General features: G+C 42.4%; 1 protein-coding gene across 1 annotated transcript; it reads left to right on the forward strand.

Annotated features, from left to right (window-relative positions):
* The first annotated feature begins 7,154 nt into the window (after nt 1-7,154).
* Nucleotides 7,155-22,564, forward strand: gas7a (growth arrest-specific 7a). The gene is made up of 10 exons (XM_086090442.1): nt 7,155-7,630; nt 11,748-11,837; nt 12,080-12,195; nt 18,139-18,213; nt 18,680-18,758; nt 19,431-19,562; nt 19,648-19,771; nt 19,986-20,065; nt 20,212-20,310; nt 21,266-22,564. The coding sequence occupies exons 1-10, from the start codon at nt 7,508-7,510 to the stop codon at nt 21,377-21,379; spliced, it is 1,032 nt and encodes a 343-aa protein (XP_085946568.1). The 5' UTR covers nt 7,155-7,507; the 3' UTR covers nt 21,380-22,564.
* The last annotated feature ends 663 nt before the right edge of the window (nt 22,565-23,227 follow it).

Consider the following 23,227-nt stretch of genomic DNA (forward strand, 5'->3'; position numbering starts at 1 on the left):
GTAGACCTGATTGAGGAAGTTGTAGCGTCACATCAGTCAGACGGAGACTTTTATACTTCAGCATCGTCCTTGGTGGGGTGGGGGTGGCGTCCTCTATTGTGTGCCAGCTTTAGTCTCCGGAACCCGCTGCTCCTCCTGGATGAGGGCGGATCACAGTTGTTGTTTGTATTTAGCAGCAAATACAGAACTCAAAAAAGTTTGGGATTTTGGGCTTTGGGATGAAATTTCCGTATTAATTTAAAATGCTTTACGGGTGAGTTTACAGAAGGTCAAATAAAGTTAAACCTTTAAAGCTTTTAGTGAATTTTAGGATCTTCCCTAAATTTCAACATGAATACCCCTAACTTTTTTGAAGTAGTATATCACATTCTTTCTCTACAGTATTCTTCTTGGGATTGTCCATGCGTTAGTTCTCTCATGGCAACCATAATCCTTCATTCATTCATCTCAGATCAGAACGCGCCATCCAACACGAGCTGAAGTCGTAATTACAGTGAATATTTTGCATGAAAATTAAAAACCGATGTCGAGTGATGACCTTTTGGAGTACGGAATGAGCACCCTTTCCAGGGTTATTCGTCGCACTTCCAATGTGCACTTCAAAGCAACCATTTCTACACACTGACAGGGGTTGCGTAGAGGAAGAGGGGAAATTAGGTGTCTGTGTGTGTGTAGGGGGGGGGGGGGGGTTGACTTGACAGCTATCATATGGACTGGGCGCTTCAGGCTAATGTGGCCACTTTTAAGTGCCTTGTTGTTGCCTTGCAGCCAATGTTTTTAATCATTCAAAATTGACAGGGTTGTGAACAACACTCTGTCAAATTAACGCACTGTTAAATTAACAAGACATGTTTATTTGCACTTGAGAGGGTCTTTGATGAGCTGCAGTTGGAAATGACAATGCAGACAAAAATGACCACTGTGGGGATGTTTCATTATGCTTGCCTTCACAGAACTAAAATGTTTGGAAAAGGGAAGTGAGGTGAACACAAATGGCTAGCAGAGGATTAAAGAGACACGTTGTGGTATTGTGATTGTATAAATTGAAGCACGTGAAATCCAGTGAGATTTAAAAAGTCGAAACTAACACTTCCTCTAATTATCCCATAGCGGGGAGGTGTCACTCCAGTTGTTTCTTTGGATCAGGCTAACAGCTGACGATCTGAAGAGGATGGAAGATGTTCCTGGTGAGGATTAGCAGCAGCAGCTGGTCAGGAAACAAAGGGCAAAAATCAAAGCCAGAGTAGGATTCAGGAGGCGGCCATCCAAAGTCGATTGTGACGGCAGACGGACGCCCGGCCTGTTGTCTGCTGGCCAGGAAAAAAGCGACTTTCACCTTGACGCTCTTTAGTCAAGGACAGTCACCCCTCACCAACCACACACAGGTCAGAATTTTTTTATTTAATAAATAAATTGAATTGCAAGCTAGATTCATTTGTTCATTGTGTTTTTGGTGGTGTTTTGCAGTGATATGATGCATTGTGTTATGTTGTGCTGTATTGTGTAATCATGTTGTGTAGTGTTGTGTTCTCCCAGAGGAAATGAAACGGACAAATGAGACATGTCTCATTTACTTCTCCTAGACAACAATGAGATTAAGAGACGAAGGTGTGTTGCTCCTGTGTCTCATCTTTTTGGGAGTTTTAGATGATATCTCAATAAGGTCTCACATATTTCTCAGTGTTTCTCAGTTCGCCGCTTGTGTCTTGTCCGGGTCGTCTCGTCAATTTGTTTGTACTATTAGTCCTATAGTTATACTATGCAACGCTAACTTATATATATATATGTACATATATATATACATCATATTTATTTTGTATATCTTATTTATTATACTGTATATTACTTACATAATGTACAGTGCAAAACAATATTTTAAAGAAAGTAAAAAAGAAAGTAAAAAAAAACCACTTGTTTCTGGGAAACAACAATATGTGGATGGCTCTGCTGAATCAGAACTGCACTACTCGCAATTGCATATCATGAAAATACAGTTTAACCTAATCCAGAAAAAGGTAATCAATTATTAGTCGTGTGATATAGTTTCACTTTTAACTTCTTCTAGAGGAGTGTTGTTTGTTTTTTGTTTGTTTTTACACGACTACTAGTACAAATACTATTGCTATTTGACAGTGTTAGTTTTATGTTCTTTTCTTTTCAGGTCAAATCAATAGTTTCTGCTCAAACAATCAGTCTTTGTATTTATTGTACTCAAATGTGCAAAGTATATGCATGTCACGTGCCACTAAGAAGTTCTTCAAAGGTGAACAGCAGTCAGATATTTTTTTCCCTTTGGTTTTACATTTGATATTTTATAGCTTGATATACATTTTAGTCTTGTCAATTTGACACAGACATTGCTGTTTGTGGTTATCTAGAATTTTTCTCAGTAGTTATTGTTTTAATGCCATAATAGTTAGTTAATTGTTGTGTTTGTATAATAATAATTTCAGTTACAGTAATTGTATATAAAATGGGACCTTTTCAAGTTATTTTTGTACAGTGTTTTGTTGAATTCAATAAAGAATCCAGATCACTTTATTCATCCCAAAAGGGAAATGCATTTGTCTGTCAGCTCATCTGTCAATTTCTATGGAATTATAAAGCAAAATCACTGCTCTCCGTTCTTTCCTAGGTTGTTTTAGTAAAACAAAAATTGAAAAAAGCATTTTCATTAACAAAATAAAACAACAAAAATGCTTTTAAAAAAACAACAACTATCTGCAACTACAATTTAAGCTCTCAAAATTATAAGTGAAGCAAAAGTGTCCTTGTATTTTGTCTTTGGCAATTAATTTAATTAATTTGCCTTTGAGGTTGATTTTAAATATATATATATATATATATATATATATATATATATATATATATATATATATATATATATATATATATATATATATATATATATATATATATATATATATATATATATATTAATAATTTTATTAGCAATTGAATCATATTGTATATTTTAACTGGCCAAAATAACTATATTAGTTCCAGAAATCCAAAATGTGTCTTTTAATCAATAAAGGCATGTAAAAGTGCAACATTACAATTGCTTGTATTTTTATTGAACATATGGCCCATGTGGATCATAGTGTAGTGTGTACATTCTTCAGTGATGTCATGAAGAAAAAAAAATCTAAGATTTTGCTCAATAGTATCTCAATATTGCTCATTTTCTCCTTGGAGATCTCAAAATTATCTCCATCTCAGGTATGACTCCCTCTTTAATTTCTATGTCTCCCTTATTTCTCCTAGTGAATTTTAGGAGAAACAAATGAGAAACGTTTGAGACAAAAGAGAGAGTCAAATGAAACTGGTGAGATTCTCAAATTTGTTTCACGAGACAACGACAAGCAAGCTTTGAGGTAATAACATTTTCCTCTGGGCTATCCTATTGAGTTGCTTTGTGTGGTGTATTCGCTTATGTTGGGTTGCATTGCAGTATTGTTTTCTGTTACATCATGTTATTTTGAGTTGCATCGTCTTGTTTCGTTATGCTGTATTGTGTTGTGTTCATGTAGCTGCTTGTGTTTTGATGCAGGCTAACGCGTGAGCACCAAGCAGATGGTGGGCTGGCTTCAGGCCCGAAGCTGCTGAGATGCTTAGGGCTACTTTGTCAGCTTTCAGCCCAACTACAAGGGTTTTCCCCTTTCTCTTCCTATTTTTCTCTTCTTTGCTAAACAACTGGATGAGAAGCCCAAACACTTTAACTCACCCAATGTCGACAAACAAACAAACAAAAAAGGTGTGGGCCGCCGGCCGCACTGACTTTAAATTTTCATGGCAAGTATTGGGACACAAAATATTCTCTGCTGTTTTAAACACAATCTGTAGCACTGACCTACATTTACAACCTTTGCTTCAAGAAATGTATTAATATTCACAACAGTCTGTTCTCTTCATTTTGTAGCGTTTTTCTTGGCTGACAATGGGACAAAGGGAATAAATTAATTTGTCAGTTTCTGGAATTACAAACTCCAAATGCTAAGAGTAGCATAATTAAATCTAGCTTAATCTTGTAACATAGATAATAGCTAGCATGTTAAAAGTTATTTAGATGCTATATGTATTAATACAGTGTATACATTTCTTTATTGATTGGAACTACAAAACTCGATAAGCAATGTTTTAACAGCAGGTCAGAGGTTGTGATTTTTCCGGCTGCAAGCAATTTGCCGTATTTGGTGTTTTTCCAGCCGTGCTTGTACAGCGTTGGGAGCCTTGGGGTTGGTTCACTGTGCTCCGGCTTCAAATATTTTCTTGTATAATTCTCGTGGTTGGCAGCAGACGTGCTGATGTGATTTGCAGTGAGCGGACAGCTCATAATTCAACGGCGGTGAGGAAGAAGAACAGCCAGAAAGAAGGGCAGACGGAACCGCTCAGCCAGACTGATGATGTCGCTCCAGTCGAGTCAGGGTTGCGCTCCACGCACAGTGAATACTTGAAAACGATTCCGTAACAGTGACATTTGACATTCAATGGCTTTCCTGTTATTCATTGAGTTATGTTCTGGCTGTGGTAGTAGTAGTAGTAGTCACTTTCCACTTATAGCATGTGTGACTAATTACAACATTTTAAGCTCCAAAGCAGACTCGGAACATTGTCGAATGTAGGAAGTGCAGCTGTACTTGGACTCACAGCTTGATCACCGTGGTAACCCCACCTTGATCGCTATGGTACCCATACCTTGTTCTCAATTGTTACCCTCCAGACCAAAGAAAATGAGATGTCAGAACCTCAAATGAAGTCTGAATGGTGTCTGATTGTAGCTGTAAATCTTCTCAGCTACCATGTAATTTGATGACGGATGCCAATATTGACAGACTCCACCAAGGTCCTGATGAGGAAAACAGGCGTCAATAATCAGGTTGGTTGCTGATTACTTCACATTTTGTTTGTATCACAATGTCTATTGATTTGAAACTGTCCCCAAGAAGGACATTTTCCACTCTTTCAAAGGAAGTGATTGATTGTTAATTCACTTTATTGATTCACTTTCTGTGACGATGCTGCTGTTCTTATGCTGCATTCGAGGAAGATGGGAAGTTGGACATATCCCACTTGGAATGTCCCAGTTCCAAACTCAAAGCGTTCAAAGCCAATGTAAACAACAAAGATGGCTGATTTTGATTAATTGTTTGTTGTTCTGGTTAACATTCAGTCAAATCCTGTTGGGTTACGTCAAGTTACTTTTTTTGAATAACTAAAATTAATGTTGTAATAAATAAATAGATAAATATGTTTATATATCTTGTATGAAACATTTTTTTTGCCATTCATGGTCTTTGTCTCTACGGGGTTTGCCATTGTCGAGTGACGTCAGATTTAAACTGCTCGCTGAATTCAGGGTCCTTTGCTTTTTTTTTACTTCGCAACTCGGATTTCCGAGTTTAAAAGTTCGTTCCCGTGCATAGGCCCTCGTATTAAGTCGGAAATGCCCGACTTCCCACCTTCCCTGAATGCAGCATTAATGCTTTGGTCCAATGGAGACTTCTGCTAAGATTCCTCTGGCGCCTGTAAAACTTTTCCCTTGGTTAGCCAAGGGTCCAAAGTCCAAACAAAACAAGCTGAAGTGTACGACAGACCAAAATACATTAAGGCTCCGCCCAGCAGCAGCACGGCCGCACTGCCGGCATCCGCTAACTGGTGCCAATACGGTGGCTGCCGTGCCAAACCACGTGAACCAAATGAGTCAGACGACAGCCGCCCATGTTGGCACATATGGACCGTCCAGGTTTGACACGACCCCTTATGTCTCGGACGCCATGTTGTGTGCCGCCAAGGTGAGTTTATGCGTGACCTGTGTCGGGATGTGCAGGCGTATGCTGGGAGGAAGGTGTGAGGGCGGGCGAGCATGTGTTATGAGAGACAACATTAACCAATCGAGAGTGGGCGGACATCCTCGTTTCCTTCGCGCGCAAAGACAGTTTTCGGGGCCTAATTGCTGTCAGTAGGCATTCTTCTACGGCAATTTGACTGTGTTTTCACTTAGGTCGCAATATCCTCCTTCCAGATGTCTTTTAAAGCGATGTGGCTGAACTAGATTGAACTGGACAATCTCAAATTGCAGCCTCAGCCTCACACACCTACCAATCGCAGCAATGGAAAAGCAATGAGCTATGTTGTTCTTATCGGGAATTTTATTGAACCACAAATGACATGGTGCGATTGTCAAGGAAATAACAACAAATTGCCGCTGTCACTGAAGCTACAGAGTTATTTGTTAAGGATACAAATCAATATTGCTGTTCACTGCTTTTCATGTATTGATGCAGAGGTGGGGAGTAATGAAGTAGATTTACTACAAATTTGTAACTAATCAAATTTACTTACTTACTTACTTACTTACTTACTTACTTACTTACTTACTTACTTACTTACTTACTTACTTACTTACTTACTTACTTACTTACTTACTTACTTACTTTATTTCTGCATTACACAGGATATGCAATATTGGAAACAGTCAAATCTGGTGATTGAAAGGAAGAAAAATATTCACTCTCTAACTCAGAGGTGGGCAATCTCGGTCCTGGAGGGACGCAGTCCTGCAGGTTTTGCAGGTTTCTCACTTCCAACGCAAGCTGATTCCAATCAACAGGATCGTTATCAGGCTTATGCAGAGCTTGCTGATCATATATCAGCTGTGTTGGAGAAGGACAACATGCAAAACCTGCAGGACTCCGGCCCTCGATGCCCACCTCTGCAACTGGATCACCCCATCTGCAGCCCCCACTTGCTCAATTACTCAAGTACCGGTAATTATTTGGAGGACTGCTTTTTACTTTCACGTGAGTCATGTTATTCTAAAGCAATAGTATTCTATCTTGAGTACGAGTTTTGGCTACTAACTCTACCCACCTCTGCATTGACGGCACTATATAGAGGAAACCCTATAGTTACGACACTGCAAAATATCTAATTATATAGGGCACTATATAGTAGATTGGTAGTGACGAGCCCAAATTTTGCTTGCTTGGTCTCAGTTCATCTTCGTCACCTTTCCAAGCGGAGGCTGTCTCTCATTGGCTGCCTCCTCTCACTCACCGTTCCCTCCCGCCTGTTGTTGTAATGAGGCTTTTAAAGACCATCATGCATCAGAGCCCCCACCGCCTCTCTCTCGGGAAGGGGGTGTAAATAAGCGCTCCTCCTCCCTCCCTTGTTCCCACCGTCCATCCCTCCTCCTCCTGCTGCTCGTTTTCCCTTCCCTTCACACGTCGTCGTGAGGCGAGGTGAGGCGGCACGTTGCTGATTCTTACAGTCTGCGCCCCCCTTCCTCTCCTCGCCGCCTTCACCCTCACAGGGCGGCTGAATAACCTGAGATTACACTTGCTGTCACCCACCCCCCACCCCCGCACCCCCTCCCTCTTACATCCAACGACATTCAACCTGCCCGAACCCCCCACCCCCTTCCTCTACACTCACATCCCAGCCTGGCGACTGAAGGCTCAGGCAAGGGAAGAAGAAGGAGTAGGAGTAGGCGCGTGGGAGCAGCATGGAGGGCAGCTTTGACACCGAGGAGAGTTTTGATGACCCGTCGTGTCTCGCCCCGCAGCCGCCCGGATCTGTGTCACCCGCAAGGAGGCGAGTCCATGAGGTTAAGGAAACCAAAACCACGGTAAGTGACTTCTTTATCCATCTTCAGCCTGACTGTGTGTTTGGATTCCCATCTGTAAACAATCCATCCATTTTCTATGGCGCTGATCTGCATTAGGGTTAGGGTGAGCAGGAGTCTCCCACCTGACCGACAAACAACGGATTGGTCGCCAGTCAATGTCTTGTCAGATATTTAAAAAATAACTCTCATGCACCTAACATGCATGTTTTTGGAATGTAGGGAGAAGCCGGAATACCCGGAGAAAACCCACACATACAACCACTCATTAAATAAATAAATAAATAAAGAAGATGCTGAATTCCTTCTTCTTGGTCCTCATCTTCTCGTGCTGTTCGTTTAAGTCACTACGTTCGTAGCTGTTTTTACTTTGTCTGTTAATGATGCGTGGAGACATGGGAGGCTGAAGCGCAGGTTTTGTGACCCGCGGCTGAGATGCAGCAGGTCCAGTTACCATGGCTACAGAAGGCTGACATCAATGCTGAAATAATGTTAGAAAAAGATGCAAAAAACTGCTTTTATTCTGGCAACTCAATCAGGCAAACAACACTATGGGGTAAACAACTGAACATTTAGCATTTATCACTGAAATGGACTATTGTGAAAAAATGATGGTTGGTACCAACACAATACAATGGAAAACTGCAACCTGAAACCTGTATTAGGTTTTGAGCCTCCACATACAGAGAAGAATCAGCCAATAATAAAGGACAGCAGGTGGACATAATTCTGGAAAACGAGCCTTGAGAAATGCCTTCCACAACCAAGAAAGGCATAAAAAGGCACGACCCGAGATCTCGTAACGAAAAAGAACACAGCAGAACTCTGAGCTCCCATAATCGGAATTAATCCACACCATTATAGAGCAAGCAGACGCAGTACATACAGCTCCAATAGTGTATCTAAAAAGCTCATAGAGGGACCCCGGGATTGACCAAATGGTCCACCACTGTGTGAGCCACTGTCTGTCCCAGTCCCTACATGCTCTTAGAGAATGCCATGGGGCCAAAGCAGTTATTCAAAAAAAAAAATAATTGAGTGTTTAATTAAAGCAAGTGGTTCTGTTTTGTGTGTTTTGTGCATGGCTGTTCTTAGTTGGAGTGATTGGTTCAATTAGAATGTTCACTAGTATGCACTTTGCCCTCACTAGTGAGATCATTTTGCACACTAACACTAGAGTGACAGGAGTCACAGATACACTATAGTAACATTTTTCCACAACTAGTGTAGCACTAGTATTGCCAGCTCTGGCCTATTAGCAGTACACAAATAAACCTTAAACGAAAACTTCTGTGGTGGACTACTTTGCCTGCTACTAAGCCGTTAGTGTTTTTGTTCGAAATCTTTGATATGCAGCCTATGGTGCTACTAGTAGGCACTACTAGTACATCCTTTGGCCTCACTATTAAGACAATTCAATGTAGTAGTGCCTTGTTAGTTTTACGCCAAACTGAGCTACGGTATTTGCTACTAGTGATATTATGAAATTCTACTAGTTAACATCTAGTGCTTTACTAGTAGTACTAGTAACACACATTGGTCAACAAGTGCACAGTTTTTTGTTACTAGTAACATACTTTAAGTTGTTCAAGACTACACAGTAAATTCTGCAGTGTAAATTTGACCCTATTCAGTGTGGGACCAAATAAGCTCCGTTTTAGAGTAATATTAACACTTGGAAGAGAGTAAAATAAAGAACTGAAAAAATAAAATAAAAGTCACTCAGGGGTTGAGGAACCTTCAGCTTGGGAGACAGTCGGTCTACTCTCTGAGCCACGCAACTCCTATATCGCTTGATGTTTTTGGTCTTCTCTTGGATATAAGCAAACAGTAGGAGTGGCATAGCTCAGGTGGTAGTGTGGCAGTCCCCCAAGTTGAAGGTCGTGAGTTCGTTCCTGAACCCTTGAGGGACTTTTTTTCCCCAATTCTTTATTTTACTCCCTTCCAAGTGTAAGTCTATTCGATCCCACTCTAAATAGAGTAAGATTTACTCTAAATAGAGTCAAATTTACTCTGCAGAATTTACTGTGTAGTGGGGAAATGGAGCATACTCATACGTAGAACTAAAGTTGGATAGCCTCAGATAAGCGGAAGATAATGAATGACTGGTTTTAAAGCCATACTAGTATCCCAAAAAGTCTCACTAGTAGTGGAAAAAACATTTGTAGTAATACAGTCATTTTCCTAGTGCACTGAATTGTCTTACTAGTGAGGACAAAAGTGTACTAGTACATAGATCTTAAGCTGGATATGGACTGCTCAAACGGCTTTTCACACACACAAATTCATTCGTCAATGTGACGTCAGGTGTTTTTGTGCGGCTCACATTACACTCGGGCACACACCGTTGTCATGGAGACACACACACACACGCATGGTTGACCCTCAGCTTGAAGATGGAGCCATAACCTTGGGTTCACCGTCACTGTGACTTGTTTGAGGGAGGTGGGTCATTTAGACCCTGGTTGTGGAAAACATTTTGTGCGGATCTGGCGATGAAAAATGTAAGCGGAGGCAACAGATTGTTTTTTTCGGGGTGGAAAATGTGTTGAGAGGGCAAGTCATGTGTTGCCTAGCAACAGCCGAATCGAGCATGCCAGCAGATCATATCATCTTACATTGCCGTATCATGATCGACCAGGCCCTTACCAGTGCCGCGGTGTGATAAACGTGTCGGACGGCGGGCGTCTGCATGGCAACCGTTGTCAAGGCAACTGTCACTTTGATCTAACAGCCGGAAAATTAACAAAGTGACGCTCGCTAAATTGGCCACTTTTTCGCGACGTGTCCCGAAGCCAATTGTGTGTGCGCGCGTGTGCACGTACATGCGCGTAATTATGTAAGCCGGTTGTGTTAGTCATCTGCCTGTGGTCCACTGGGACATTATGGGATGGAGGCTTGATGTTGGTCAGAGTGAAACAGTGCTGATTAAGCCTCACATTGTCACATTGCTTCATACAAAGGCTCGCATTCATCGCAGACAAAATACTCCCACCACAGGACAGTTGCACCTTGATTCATGAGTGTAATTTGTTCCGTGACCAAGCTCTTAACTCAATTTACTCATATCAACTAAATGTTCCCCAATTAAAATGCTGTTAATCTATTCCAGCCACCCCAAAAAAATGCAAAATTTTTGTTTTTAAGCCATTTTGCCTAGTGCCAATTCCTAGCTCCACCCCCGGTTGTCATGGCAACCAAATCTGTACTTTTCATTGGTCCCGAGCTGGGGTGAGCTGGAGCCTATCCTAGCTAACATTGGGCTAGAGGCGTGTTACACCCTAGACTGGTCGCCAGTCAGTGGCAGGGTACATATGGACGGTTAACAGAATGGTCGGGCCTTCCTATTCACAAACAATGGAATTGTTGCTAGACAATGTCAGAGTACATGAAAACTTCACATAGGAATGGCAGATTTGAACCCTGAACCTCATAACTGTGAAGCAGACGTACTAACCACTCAACCATTGCCAATTGCGGCTTGCTGCGTAATACAGTATGTCAGCTGATCTGTACCTGCCCTGATTTTTATGCGTGTGCGCTCTGGTCGAGTGATGACAGTTGATCCAACACAGAGGGAATCACCACTGTGTGTGTGTGTGTGTGTGTGTGTGTGTGTGTGTGTGTGTGTGTGTGTGTGTGTGTGTGTGTGTGTGTGTGTGTGTGTGTGTGTGTGTGTGTGTGTGTGTGTGTGTGTGTGTGTGTGTGTGTGTGTGTGTGTGTGTGTGTGTGTGTGTGTGTGTGTGTGCGTGCGTGCGTGCGTGTGTGTGTGTGTGTGGTGATGATACAGATGGTGTGTGTGTGTTACGTAATTTTAACCGTGAGACTAATTAGAGACGTACGCTGGAGTCTTGACACGGACCACACTGACCATGTTAGCCTTTTCCTCCCCCATCCTCCCTGAAGGCTTCCATGTCGTCGTGGCAACTGAGCTTTTATATTGGCTGCTTGACCTTTTTCCTCTTCCACAATGACACCGCTGCTTTACATCATAAATGTTTTCTACACTTTCCTTCTTCCTACTCTGACTTCCTGTCTGATGTGCTCCTGATGTGACTTCCTGTATGTACCTGCTCTGACCTCCTGTGTTTGTTTGGACTTTGGTTCCGACTGTGTGCAGATCAATGGCGTGACATTTCCTCTTCCCGGAGAAGGGCCTGAGCAGCAACTGCTCAAACCCAACGAATGGAGCTACTGCGATTACTTCTGGGTCAGTTCTACAAAAATGTCACTCTGAAGCCTCAAATGCACGTACAGTAAACACCCACTCGCCAAATGTGATTTTTTTTTTTTTTATGGTTTCATTTGACACTAAGTTGAAGTTTACTGTAAATTGACAAATAAAACAAAATAGAATTCAACATTGTTTATTTAAACATTTAAACACCAAAATGTTCAACCAAATTTGAAAAGTGGACTTCCTGTGTATAAGCTGGACTTCCTGTCTTGCAGACGGACAAGAAAGACCCCCAGGGGGCCACGTCGGTGGGCGGCTTTGAGGTTCTGCTGCAGAAGCAACTGAAGGGCAAACAGATGCAGAAGGAGATGGCCGAGTTTGTCCATGAGAGGTACAAATGCCATCTCACAAAAGTATTTTTTTTTCAAGAGGACAAATGGGACAAGCTCATTCTTTAATAGAGAATTGAAAATGTGAATTTAATATATAGAAAATATTAAATTTCATTCTAATAATAAACTCTAATAAATAAACACATTTAAAATTGTATTAGCCACAATTAATGTCATAATTATAGTTAACCAACAATGATTTGATAAAATGTTCATTGTTTCTCATAAAATTATTTTTATTTTAACTCAAACAATGAATAAAATAATGTGATAAATCAGTGCAAAGTAAAGTTATAAAATGAATAAATACATTGAAATTAATCAATCTTAATAAAAAAGATCTGCTAGTTTTGGAAAAGCAAAAGACAACCTACTGTCACTACACATTCCAACAAAACCACAAAATGCCCGAATGGATTCCCACCACAGCTCATTGTCTTCATTCTGCAGGCAAAATTTGCCGTTTTGAATCCAAAATAGGTCACGTTACGTGAATCGTGCATATCCGATGAGAAAATAATCCGATGAGAAAATATTTCAAGGGAGGAAGGGGGGGAATAACCAGAGAGTCAGTGCATCAATGAACTCCGGGTGGTATGGGTACGGAAGACGCCACCGATTCACGTTAAATCAAACGGTGGCATCTGAAGCGCGTCTTAAGTTGTGACTGTCCGGGATGTGTTGGTAATTTTCTATGGCGCACTTGAACGCACCAGTGTACGCACAACCAGCGTACTGACGTCACCCACTCATGCTAGATTTCATTCACTCTACGCTAAAATGCATTTCCGGGTTTGGGATTTGAGTTAATAAGCAAGCGAGATATGACCGCCAGCAAGCCAAACAAGAGTGACGCTTCGCGGGTAGCACCGCCGCAACGCCTGCCTCTCCTCGACACGGACCACAACGTGGACATAGTAGATGTCCGTCTTCACCCACCGATTTTAATCATGTTATAAGGTGTGTGGCTTTACCATCGTTATAATATATTACTTGTACCATATTTATAATTTTATGGGTAACGATAAAACGAGAGTTACGTATGTAACTACAGGTCTATGAGTCCCGAACGACCGCCATGTGGCGGAGCTGAAACAGCACGAAAATCCCCCACGAGCATGCGTCACTCGAGAAAGAATTCATAAAAGGACCTTTCCCGGGTTCCGGCTGACGTGATCCTCATGTATAAAAGCGGATCGTAACCGGAATCCAGCCTCTCAGAACCTTCTAGCGCAAATCAACACCAGGGCTCTGAGTGACAAGCAATGCTGGCGGTCGTTCGGGACTCATAGAACCGTAGTTACATACGTAACTGTCGTTCTATTTCGTCCCTCCCGACCGCCAGGTGGCGGTGCTGAAACAACACGGAACGCCGAATACCAGCAATGTCACAAAGACCCGAGAAATTGTACCTCACAGATTGGCCTCCGCAGGACCGCGAACCACATCCAGTGGATGAGGAGAGGTGACATTCAAACCATAGAATCTGGAGAACGTGCAAGGCGATGACCAGGAAGCAGCCGCACAGAAGTCCTCCAAGGACAGTCCTTTCAGAACTGCCTATGACGTAGACACACTCCTGGTGGAGTGACCTTGCACCCCAGGAGGAGAGGGATGACAAGAGACCCGGTACGACTGCCAAATCATCTCCCCGATCCAATAGGAGAGGCGTTGCTTGGAAACTTGCTTGCCAATCCCCCTGGATTTGGACGATAGCGGGAGAAGGAATCCGCTGACTGGTGGACAATGCCCGGGAGAAACATAGCCCGCAGGCTGCCATGCCAAGACATCCGAGAAGCCTCCATGAGGCCCGTAGCAACTGGGCAGATCTAGTCCCGCCCTGATGATTGATGTGATACACAGTGGAGGTTTTGTCCGATCGTACCAGGACATGGCACCCTGCCACAAAGGGCAGAAAATACATTAGGGCCAGATGCACAGCCCGCAGCTAAAGCACATTGATGTGCAGCGACCTGTCCCCTGCAGACCACCGACCTTGAGTAGTCCTGTTGCCAAACTGCACCCCATCCTCTCAGGCTGGCATTGTTGGTGACAAGTTCGTGACGAGTGGGTACCACCCCCAACGGGACACCCGCTTATAGAACAGACCGGCGACCCCAAGGTGCGAGAGCACCCATGAACCGACTGGACATCCCTTTGGCACGGAAGAGAGAGATGAGGCGTAGCATATCATCTGCCCTCTGTGGGGATGGTCGAGCAGTCATGGAGGTGGCGTCCAATGACATTCTGATGAATGAGTCTGCTTAGAGGGAACAAAAGAGGACTTCTCCAGGTTGACCTTGAGACCAAGTCGTGACACATGCTGTAGAAGCGTAGATGTGACTCTGCCTGATCCCTGGATGGTGCGCATGTCAGCCAGTCCTCCAAGTAAGGGAGCACCTTCATGCCCCTTGACTGCAGGGGTGCAAGGGCCGCCTTCACTACACGTGTGAACACTCTGGGAGGGAGTGACAGCCCGAATGGGAGTACTCTGAATTGCCAGTGGCAACCCCTGTAGGCAACGCGGAGAAACCTCCTGTGCTGAGGAGCAATAGGGACGTGGAAGTAAGCATTCCCCTTGGGCGATCGTCCTCAACACGGCCGACGCAGTCAGCATGCGCAAAGGCAACACCCTGAGGTAACGATTGAGACCTCACAGATCCAAGATAGGGCGTAATCCACCTGTCTTCTTTGCAATGAGGAAATAGGGGGGGGGGGGGGGGGTAGAATCCCCCTGGAGGAGCCAAGGGATCCACTGCTTTGATAGTGGACTTGGCGAGGAGGGTCGCTACCTCTTGAGCTAGTGCCTTTTCCGAATCGCTGATGACAGTCACGCTGACCTGGTTGGAGAGAGGAGGCTGGCGCCGGAACTGAATCCTGTACCCATGAGACAAGGTTGAAAGCACTCATGGGTCCGAAGCGAGGGCAGCCCAGTAAGTGAGCTGGCGACAGGAAAAGACTGCCGGTCCCTCGGGCTCAATCCCTGCCCCCCTAAATCTTACGTGGTGTGTGAAGCTCGGGGCTGACTATGGGGCCCTCGGCCAGATCGACGAACCTCAGGGGAGTCCGTGACATGTCCCCGTGAGGGGCGGCGAGGTCCTTATGCCCCTGTAGACCGAAAGGAGTGCACAGTACGTGACAGAGGGGCGGAACCGAAAACTTAACCCAGAACCAGGGCTTTTGCAAGGGAGATTGAGCCAACCAGACCTGACGACGCGCCTGGATGAGAAAAGACATACTACGGCCATGCTCCCTCGAAAGGAGGGATAAGTCCCTCCGTGCCATGTTAGAGAAAGATGTAGCCTCATCTACTTTGTTGTACCTCAAAAGCTGCGGAGAAAGCAAGTAGGAGATGGCCAGGCGTGCTACCACCGTCGCCTCGTTGTACGACTTAGTGACCAGCTCGTCCATCAAGCACCACTGAGGGCTTGGGCATCTCACAGCCTCTCTAAGGGATATAAAGCCACAGAAAACTCTACATTAGGCTTACGGTCCAAACCAATAGGATTAAGAAACTGCATGTTTGCTAGGGCACGGCCGTCTGCTAGGAGCTGAGGATAAACACTAGAATTGTACCAGCATTAATGAAGGGCTGTCAAAAACCCCCCGGAGATTCCGGGATCCAAAAGGACCCCAGTTGAGTAGTCCATCGGAGAGAGGCCATACTCAGTAGGAGGCTGAGAAAAGCCAGACGTGTCCAAGTTTAAACGTTGGAAAGTGCTAAGCATAACCATGCGCACCAATTCCACTTCAGCTGAAAAACGTTCAGAAGGAGGAGAAGACGGGGCAGTGGAAACAGAGTCCATTCCTGAATATGCCTCAGAATTCCGGATGGAGACGGCATCCTCTGCTACTTTGTTTGCTTGGGAGGGCAATTGGAGTGTTGAATCTGGCATGTCCACCTCTGCATAGGGCAACACCACTGCAGAGGCCTGACAATCAGTGGGTTTTGATTACCCAACTGAGCCTGTATAGCCATCACACTTGCCTCCAAACGGCTCAACTGCAAGGCAATCTGAGAGTCAGTCCGACTCTTCTTACTCCGATGGTCAGGGGCAGTAGGAGAAGCAGACCTGCATTTTGCCCAAGGGGGGGGCATTGCCACCGCCGCCGATGACCGCCCCTGGGTAGCAGCTGCGTCCTGGTAAGGCGCAACATCAGTTGTGTTCACCAGAGCGTGGACCGCCGCTGCAGCGGTCGCTACTGCGCGACAGTCAAGACAGCAGTCAGTGCGTCCCTCTTTGGGCAAGAAGGAACAGCCACAGTGCTTACAGCGAGCGGCGTCATCCATAGCAGCCACCAATCGACGCACAATGAGTGTGCGCAAGTCAACAGGCTGCTATCTTCGGAAGCGAAAACCGGCCTCTTCACCAAGTGCTCACAGCAACAGTAAGCGGTCGTTAGTGTCGTCATAAACTAGCAGAAGTCATGACAGACAATATCAAAGCCATCAAACAGGCAGCTAGCGACCCACAGACGGAGCTGCATAAGATGCGAGGCAATACAAGCTAGGAAAGGATACAAAATAACCGTACCACCACTAGTAGCTAGTTGTATTCAAAACAAGTCAAAGCAACAGTAGGCAAGACGGCAACAGTTGCTGACATACATAATATGTACTCATGAACTTGAAGCCGCACTCAGCGATGAGGCGCGGAGATCATGGAAAAATGGAAGGGGAACTCCAACGTCCGTTCATATATTTCAAAAGTAAAAAAAATACACCGAACCGTCGCAGCCAAGGGGGGCAGGGAACCTCGCTACCCCAATCCACAAGATCACTGGCCACCAGCGACGGCGACGAAGAACGGCAGTAAACGCCGTGATTGACCATGCGAGTAGGTCAAAGAGGCTGGGTTTCGGTTATGATCCACTTTTATACATGAGGATCACGTCAGCCGGAACCCTGGAAATTCTTAATTCTTTCTCGAGTGACGCATGCGCATGGGGGATTTCCGTGCTGTCTCAGAACCGCCACCTGGCGGTCCGGAGGGACCAAATAGAACTGCAAAATCTTGTGGCCAACCTGTAGCACTAGCAAACATTACGTACCGCGTTGGATTCACTCTACATTGAGTTTGCTCCCGAGTCCCAATTATTCTCTTCATTGTCGTTCATGTCCTCTTCCAACTGTCATTTTTTACGAGCTTTCACTCCAAGTTGGGCTCGAATTCATCGTGCTACGTGCGCATGCACGTTCTTGAAAAACAACTGCACAAGGAACCAAAATAACACTAATACAATTACTTATCGTCTGTTGTTATATTACTGCTTAATTTTGTTCTTTATGTTGTTCATTGTAAAGTAATTTGCTTCTCACTTTGTTATTTGTCATATTAATTTATGCTATTATTTATACTTTATTAGTGTTATATATTGATTTTTTTTTATTACTCCATCCTCTCTGGCTAATGTGTTTTAAATTCATTATGTTTTATTACTTGTCAGAAAATCTGACATATAGTAAAAAATCATGAATCTGACTTTGATTTTATTTGATGAAAAATGACTGTTAAAGTGAATGTTATTAAAAAAAAAGTTTTTTATTGTAAAATAAATTAACATTCATTACCACAAGCAACAGAACAAAAGTACCGAATATTGGTATTGTTCAGTGCCGGTATTGATACCCCAGCACCGACAATTGGAACCAAATCGGTTCAAATGTGAAAGGTACCTATCCCTACTTGAATGCAGCAAATGCTGTTTTTTCAACATCCATCCACGGTCCGATACATGGAGCAAAGACGTTCGCATTTTCGCAAACTGTGTTTCTTGACGCCATAAAATCTTTAACATTAAAACTCCCATCCCTGACACCCACCGCCAAGACTCCCCACCACCACCCCGGTTTGATATTACTGGCCAAAATTTTGGTCCTAGCCCTTTTCACCTTTTACACCCCTGACCCGTTTTCATGCCTGATTTTGTTTGTGTTCCAGGATCAAGATTGAAGAGGAATATGCCAAGAACTTGTCCAAACTTTCTCTCAGCACTCTGGCAGCACAGGAAGAAGGGTGAGAGGGTGGCAGCTTTTGGATTTTTGGTTTGGTTCAAATCAGTTGCAGGTCAGGCTCAAAATTCTAATTAGGTTCATATCAGGCTCACATCAGGTTCAGATCAAATTCAAATCAGGCTCAGATCAGGTTCAAATTAGGTTAACATTAGGTCCAAATAACATTCAAATTGGGTTAATAGCAGATTCAGATCAATTTGAATCAGTTTCGGATTAGCCTGACTGACCTTTCAACATAAAATAACAACCTAGGAGAAAACAAGTAAATCAAATGTCAAAGGAAGTTTACTGTCTTTTCAAGTTGTACAGCATTTACATGATGTCATTCAAATGAAAGTTAATTCTCATGCAGTGTCGCACACACAATAAACATGTTGCCATTACAAAGTAATTGAGTGACTAGTGTACTTGATTAAATGACTTGATGAGCTGGTGTACTTAATGAAGTGTTTGTTGTTTGTGTTCAGGACCCTGGGAGAAGCTTGGACTCAGCTGAAGAAAAGTCTACATGACGAAGCCGAAGTCCACCTCAAGTTCTCCAACAAGGTAACGTTTTCATTAGTTTAACTCATTCACTGCCATTGACGGCTATAGACGTCAAAAATTCATTTGAACTCTTTCTATTAGTTTAAAAAATGTTCCCTCTTTTGTTAACAAGAGTGTGAAAACCTTTTTTTTTATTGTACATTTAGAACAGATATAAAATTAATCGTGAGTTAGCTAGTGAAGTCATGCGATTAATTACAATTGAAAATTTTAATCGCCTGACGCCCCTAATTTTTAATAATCTTCCTTTTCCTTTTTAAATCGCAAGGCGATTAATTTTTTTAAATTATAATTAATCACATGACTTCAGTAATTAACTTACGGTTAATCACAAATTTTATATCTGTTCAAAATGTACAATAACAAAATTGGGGTGGGGGGTTCATACTCTTATTAACAAAAGTATCAAACTAATAGAAATAGTTAAAAATAATTTTTGACGTCTATAGCCGGCAATGGCAGTGAATGAGTTAATTGGCTGGTAGGTCCGCTACTTAGTAGCATGATTTGTTGATTAGTGACACAAACACTCGTTTATATAGTTTGTTTAATTAAATCGAGACACACATTCATCTGCGTCTTGTCTTCAACATGAAAGCTTGACTCTGCTATGGCTTTTATTTTGAAAACATAATGCATTCCATCCTGGTAGGATGACATTGTTGTGTTTAGCTTCACTCCGAGGTTGAGAAGCCTCTGCTGACATTCCGAGCCGACAACTTCAAGAAGGACCTGAAGAAGTACGACCATCACATCGCAGACCTCAGGAAACAGCTCGCCAGCCGATATGCCGGTGTCGAGAAGGTACCCGTCATATTTATTCTTCATACCGCCTTTTGCACAGTGGCGCCCCCTTCAGGACATCTTCTGCAACATGCTTTTTTTTCAGGCCCGTAAAGCCCTGGCCGAGCGTCAGAAAGATCTTGAAGTCAAGACGCAGCAGCTAGAAATCAAACTTAGCAACAAGACGGAAGAAGATATCAAGAAGGCTCGGAGGAAATCCACACAAGCAGGTTACGCCACGCAACAAAATTAGAACATCGTGTTCCTAGTGGCCAGTCCATTCTTTGTCTAGCCGTGTCCATGGATGTATGTTTCATCAGAGAATTAAGGGATGTCATTTTTCATGAACTCACTCTTGATTGTCATCTGGTGGCTATTGGAAAAAAGCAATTTTTTTTTGTATATATAATTTTATGTCCGCGTTTGTGTGTGTGCATTCTTCAGGAGACGACCTGATGCGCTGTGTGGACCTTTACAACCAGGCTCAGTCCAAGTGGTTTGAGGAGATGGTGACCACCAGCATGGTAAATTAAGAACAATGACTCCTTTTAATGGGGAAAAAATGCTTCTTTCATTAGAAGAAGGTTCAACTATAACATAGATAAAAAGGATCAATGATTTTCTGTATGCTGTTGTTTATGACACACGATGTTGTCTGGCGCCCAATCAGGAGCTGGAGAAGCTGGAGGTGGATCGCATCGAGTGGATCCAGCAACATCTGCGTCAGTACACGACGCTGAGGCACGAGACCGACATGTTCAACCAAGGCGTGAGTCGAAACCAACATTTGGTCACAATACAGACTCGGAGTTATGGGGTCCGAGGGGGACTAATCAATTTATATGGGACACAATATTTTATGTGTTACAAATAAAATGTATTATTATTATTATTATTATTATTATTATTTAAAGCAACACACCACAGAAAATTAATTGTCCTTCATTTGATAAATTAGGCAGTGTGTATAAATATTAATAGTGCAAATATCAATGACATCTGATTTCCTGGGAAGAAAAAAAATTAAAGGGGGAATGTCAACCAGAATGTTTGTTTTTAGACTAAACTTGTCTATACTGTTGAAACAAAAAACATATACATTAACATACACATCAAAAAAGAAATGTGCTTGAATCTACAAAATAACAATAAAAATTAGAGCTGTCAAATGATTACAATTTTTAAGCAGATTAATCACATCTTAGATTTTTGATTAATCACGATTAATCGCTTAATTAAAAAGGCTTTTTTAATCAACATTTTTTGCTTGCCAAATATTAAGAGGACCTGTTATGCGTTAATTATTTCGACATTTAATGTTATGACTTCAACATTTTTTCATCCACTGCACACTTTCTCTAATCAGTTAATTACTTGCATAATTAAAAATGGGGGGGGAATGACCCCAATATTTTTGACATGAATGAATATTTATATAATAATATAATTTACTTTAATGCATGTAGTTACGTTTATTGCTCAAACACAACCTGTGCTACCTTTAACGTAGCCATCTGTTGTCAAGCCTAAGGATCATCTGTTTAATACATGATTAATGCGATAATTTTTTTGATTAATTAATTAATTAACGCTTTAACTTTGACAGCACTAATAATAATGCATGAACAAATCTGTGTATGGATGAAGTGCAGACATCATATAAAACATATTAACAAAACAAACAGGTGAGAAATAATAAGGCTGCAATACCTTCTTGTGTCCAGACGGTGGAGCCGGTGGACCAGCTGCTGCAGAAGGTGGACCCAGGCAAAGACCGAGAGCTTTGGGTCCAAGACAACAAGACAGGCCACGTCAGGCCCGTGGACTTGGACATTTGAAGTTAGGGGCAGCCAGAACCACAACCAGCATGTTCCTAGTACATGTGAACCCTGCTCGCTTCTTCTTCTTCTGCTGTAGTTACGTCACTCAAGTTTTCTTCAACGTTTTGGTGTCTCGTTTAAAAAAAAAGAAAAAAAAAGTCTTGATATGATTCTCATTTATTTTTGGATATCAAGAGAAACTCGTGTTGGAATATTTTCCTATTTTCAAAGATGGCTGCTGGACACGCATGCTTCTTCTCCGCATACGAAAACCTAGATGGTAGGCGGGAAAAAGTTGGACGGTGTCACAGCAGAAAACCTTCTTGTGCCTCAAGTGTTTGTAAGGAACCCCGGAGACCACATGGCCACATTTTACTCTTCATGTCGTGTCATACTTGTTCCGTGCACTCGCCAGATACATAAGCAAGTATGCAAGGTGAGGGTGCAACTGAGAAAGTTGATACATAGGGTACATAACGCACTTACTAATTTGCACGAGATTTATAAAGCGCAACGTGATTGGTCCGAGGGCCGAGGGTGCTGATGTATATTCCTGATCAGGACATATATACTCTACTACAACTTTTTTTTTTGTTCAGTCTATCATTGTGGCCTGGTACCAAATGGCCCGCGGACCGTTGGTTGGGGACCACTCATTTAGAGCACACGTGATTTAGTAATTTACACACGGCAGATGCATAAAGTGCAGGTGCGACTTACTGAGCTGTGCTCATGAAATAGGTAAGAGCCAAATTCCACAAATGACTTACATATGAGTTAGTTATAAATATAAACAAATATTTTATTATTGGGTGTGTGTTTTTTTGTTTTGTTTTTTAAAGAACATGTTCATGTTGTCTCTTCCGGGTTCCTTGTTCGCTAACAGTTCCATTGTCTTATTTTTGCTATGTGTACACAGATGGCGCCCCCTTACTGCATGTGCAGTATGTTTTTGTACGTGTGTGTGAGTGTGTACATTTTGTTTGTATGTTTCATTTCAATTCAATTTTGTGGTCTTTTCTGATCACTCGTGTTTTGTTGTCGTTTGTTGTATTCGATGTTCCAAGTTTGCTGCCCTCGTGTGCTGTCCGTCTCATCTTTTTTGGGAATGTTTTTGGCGAGCAAAATGTGGAATGCATCCTGTCTGTCAGATTAATCATAAATAATTATCAAAAGAAGAATAAAGCTCCTCTTGGAAAAGTCCACTTGTACTCTTGGTTATGTAAGCGCAACATGAGAGAGGAACAACCTTCTGGGGAAATCTGACCTTTTTTGTCCAGAGAGCATGCTGGCAAGGACAGTGATGCAGGTACAGCTTCATATAACACAAAAAAACAGATAAGTATTTATGAAGCATAAAAAATCCTCAAAGAGGATAACTGAGGTTAAATTTGACATTGTGATGGATAATCTGATTTTCAGTTTGTAGTTACTTTATTCATGCACAAGGGAAATTTACAATTCCAGTGGTAAACAACAAGGCAAGGCAGGCATGCAGAATAAATTGTGTTTTAAACTTGAACAAAAAAAACTGTAAATGATTCTATTAAAATGTATTCCACACAAAAGGGAAATAACAATTGTAGCCTACCTAAATGTAAACTTAACAGTTTTGAAGGATATGGGGTGCTGTGTTGGTTCTAAAGTGGTGCATATGTGATTGTTCCATACAATTATTGAGCGATCTTTACCACATATCACACGCCGAGTATGACTCGAGCAGGGGTCTGCAACCTGTGGATCTCTCAAACATTAGTAGAAATTAATCCTTTTTTTTTATTATTATTTTTTTAGATTAAATATTCTTTTAATTAATTGATGATTAAATTTAAAAAAGGAATAATTAAATTGTTTTAAAATGTTAGA

The sequence above is a fragment of the Leptonotus elevatus genome, chromosome 1 (assembly GCF_054856555.1).
Source record: "Leptonotus elevatus isolate MCC_2025b chromosome 1, RoL_Lele_1.0, whole genome shotgun sequence".
Lineage (NCBI taxonomy): Eukaryota > Metazoa > Chordata > Actinopteri > Syngnathiformes > Syngnathidae > Leptonotus > Leptonotus elevatus.